Here is a 1,437-nt window from a genome sequence, read left to right as displayed (position 1 = left end):
GTGCTGTTCATGAAGCTATAAAGAAGTAAACCTAGAATCAGCAGTTCCCCTCAACTCAGTGGACTTTTTTGCTGGATTTCAGCTCATTATGTTGGTTTTCCAGTTCACAATGGGAATCTTTTTATTCACTGTCAATGATCTTATTTTGTAACCTTGGTCACAGTAGACAGCTGTCAGCTAACAACCAGCTGTGCTCTACCTGTCCAGCTCCAAATATTAGTGGCGAGCTGATGAGCACAGGGGAACTCTGAGAGACTAAATAGGCCAGTTGTGGATCGCCAAAGTTGGTGGAGACCAAAACAGAGCAGAAATGACAGTGTATGTTGGAAATGATGCTCAGTACAGTTTGTACTGGATGTGGAGCCTAAATCGATACTTTTTGCTAACAAGTCGACCAGCATAAACTATGATTATATGTCAGTGCCATGTTTACCTACACACTATTCTCAACTTTTCTTTGTATTTTTAGCCTTCAGTTTTGCAGTTGCTTTTGTTCTGATTGTCATGTTTTTTATCCTCTATTTTGTGCCTAACAGAGAAAATATCAGGTCCTTCTATCAAATCATCCACAAATCTGACAGTCGAGGAGACGCGTGTCGACTTAACCTGTGAGGCCTCTGGCTCCATCTTCACCAGGACATGGAAGAAGGACGGCTCAGATCTGGTCCTGGGTGACAACATGATGCTTTCTGACAATAACAGATTGTTGTCTTTCAACCCTGTGAACAGAAAGGACAGCGGAGAATATTCCTGTCATATCAGCAACCCTGTCAGCAGTGGTGAAGCTAAATACAACATGGTTGTTAACTGTAAGTAACATGCTGTTCAGTGTACATTAATTGTACAAACACACACGTTGAACCACAAGTGGCAACGTGTTACTGAAATGATTAGTTTTGTGTGTAGCCCTGAAATGTAGAATTTTAGATTTAAAGTGAATTCTTTAACATGTTTCTTGTTATTTGTTATTTTTGTCCAGCAGTGTACCTGGTAAAACATTTGTGTTGCTGTAAGATTATTTTACAAATGTATGTTTTTCAGATGGACCAGACAGTGTTCAAATCGCAGGTGTAAGTCGGCTAAATGTGAAAAGCACCTTAACATTGAGCTGCTCTGCTGATTCCATACCATCTGCCAGTTACACCTGGAAACTCAATGGGACAACGATGGTCACCAACTCTGCTGAATACATTAAAGAAAATGTTGACTTTTCTGACAGTGGAGAGTACACGTGTGAAGCAAGAAATGCTATAACTGAGAGAACATTACAGGCAGTGCATGCATTGACTGTAACTGCAGGTACTTAAATCTGGTTGATTGTAGATTCTGTCGATACTTGTGGATATTGTGGTTATCTTCAATTATTATACCTGTGGTACTTTGAAAACTTCTAGGCTTCCAGTTTTTGATTTTTTGAGACGATAAGAAATTCTGTTT

At 39.7% G+C, this 1,437-nt stretch overlaps 1 protein-coding gene across 1 annotated transcript in view; it reads left to right on the top strand.

Moving 5' to 3' along the window:
• Nucleotides 1-1,307, top strand: part of LOC103363357 (carcinoembryonic antigen-related cell adhesion molecule 5-like) — an 8,521-nt gene extending 7,214 nt beyond the window's left edge. Inside the window, exons 5-6 of the mRNA XM_008290088.1 lie at nucleotides 537-809; nucleotides 1,042-1,307. Coding sequence (XP_008288310.1) covers nucleotides 537-809; nucleotides 1,042-1,307 — 539 coding nt within the window. The remainder of the gene's footprint in view (nucleotides 1-536; nucleotides 810-1,041) is intronic.
• Nucleotides 1,308-1,437: the final 130 nt, after the last annotated feature.

This window comes from Stegastes partitus, unplaced genomic scaffold (genome assembly GCF_000690725.1).
Source record: "Stegastes partitus isolate 25-593 unplaced genomic scaffold, Stegastes_partitus-1.0.2 Scaffold654, whole genome shotgun sequence".
Taxonomy (NCBI): domain Eukaryota; kingdom Metazoa; phylum Chordata; class Actinopteri; family Pomacentridae; genus Stegastes; species Stegastes partitus.
The sequence above is the reverse complement of the archived record's forward strand: the minus strand, read 5'-3'. Positions and strand labels throughout refer to the sequence as shown.